We start from the raw sequence: 1723 nt of genomic DNA, 5'->3' as shown, positions 1-1723 counted from the left end.
TTCAAACCTTCAAACCCCAAAAAAAAAAGAATTTTTTATAAATAATATTAAACTTAAAAGGTACTTACAACTGCATTTTTGGCAAACAGCTTTTTCGTATTTTTACTTTCCGGTTTGACCATTTTCGTATAGACCAACGTAGCCATTCCTCCACAAATGGCACTACCCAAGATCACCTGCATGGACAAGATAAAAACCCCTTCGACACAATTGTCGGTAATGACTCGCGATCCGAACCCTGTGGTATGTTGGGTTTCCAGACTGAACAAGTAATACCCGGTGAAACTGTGGATCCCTTCCAAACACGGTTTACTGGATGTGTAATTACCATCGTGGTCACCGTTCGCAATGGCGACCAATTCGTAAAACCACGCGAACAGTAACCAGCACAAAATGTAACTGGAAATGAATGCAAGAAGGATCCATTTCCACGAACTCTCCACCAGAGTGTGAGAAAAGTCCCGAATATGGGCGATCCAGAATTCAGGCGTCTGGTTTTTACTAACATTGTATTTTCCTGTACTGTGTATCAAACGACTGATACCCCTATTTTCTTGAGGGAATGGATTTCTAAAAATATAAAACAGAAAATGTCAGCTAACAAAAACTTGCAATTTACCATTTAACAAAATGTTTAATAATAAGAATTTAAATAAAATGCTTTTGGCTTTTGGAGTCTGTCATTAATTTTATTCAAAACATCCTTGTACTTTTATAGTCATGTGGACAGCGCCCAGGGTCATCTATTTCAGTGTTTTTATTTTAGTCGACATTAGATAAGATGTACCATTTTTTTGGTACCACTCACAACTATTTGTGCAAGAACAAACCGATGTTTTTTTCAAAAAAAATAGAATGTAAAATGCAGAGACCTTTAATTTATGGCACCTTTAGGTACTTGTGACCTACGCAAACACAACCCATGAAGCAGGAAAATTCAAACCTTAAATTTGCTTGGTGCCAAAAATAACAAAAGTAAACCTTATCATGCTATCGTGAAAATATTTTGCAAAAACGAAAGCAATAAGTAGGTACCTAAGCCTTCACTACAAGAAAAATAATATGTATTACTGGAAATTAATTTTCCATCTAATTTTTGTTAAAATAAAATTTCCATGGTCTGTGTATTAAGATTACATGTACATANTGAAAAATTTAGAATTATGCGGATATTTTAATTAGTATATTAATTACGTATTAATATTTTACTTAATAATCACCTGTTTTATTATCGAAGTCTTCGAGATTATTAACGATGGTAGTTCTGCAATTCCCAAACGAGTTTTTCGACTTCATCCTCCGACTTCCGCACATTCTCCGCCTTCCGCACATTCTCCGCCCTATCAATATCCAGCAGATGTTTATTCAAATCGTCCAGGCATTTGTTAACGTCCTCTTCCAACCTGATAATCTCGTGGTTCACGTTTCTGTTCTTTTTATCATCCTCGTTATGACCATCGCATTCAACGGCCTCCCTGGACCGTTCGCTTATGACGCTTAGTTTTCTTACAACTTCATTGATAAAGCCGTTGTTGGTTTTTAAGAGGAGCGCCCTTTTCTCGCCGTTCTCTGCGACTAAATCTGACGACGTCTGTACACTATCCGTCGTAGAAGAAGCGGAAGAAGTCGATATCCGGTTCAGTTTACAGGACCTTATCGAATTATGGGGAGAATCGTAAAAATATTCGAAAACTTTTTGCAAATCGCTACCGCTACATAAGGG

The 1723-nt window shown here is 36.9% G+C and overlaps 1 protein-coding gene across 2 annotated transcripts in view; it reads right to left on the bottom strand.

The window, feature by feature from the left end:
* Window positions 1-1421, bottom strand: part of LOC108738588 (activin receptor type-1) — a 20588-nt gene extending 19167 nt beyond the window's left edge. For both annotated transcript variants that reach the window (XM_018472082.1, XM_018472073.2), the window contains exon 1: window positions 1221-1421. In XM_018472082.1, coding sequence (XP_018327584.1) covers window positions 1221-1332 — 112 coding nt within the window. In that variant the 5' untranslated portion in view covers window positions 1333-1421. The remainder of the gene's footprint in view (window positions 1-1220) is intronic.
* Window positions 1422-1723: the final 302 nt, after the last annotated feature.

Source organism: Agrilus planipennis, unplaced genomic scaffold (genome assembly GCF_000699045.2).
Source record: "Agrilus planipennis isolate EAB-ADULT unplaced genomic scaffold, Apla_2.0 scaffold25, whole genome shotgun sequence".
NCBI lineage: Eukaryota > Metazoa > Arthropoda > Insecta > Coleoptera > Buprestidae > Agrilus > Agrilus planipennis.
Note: the sequence above shows the minus strand (reverse complement) of the source record. Positions and strands in the feature narration are given on the sequence as shown.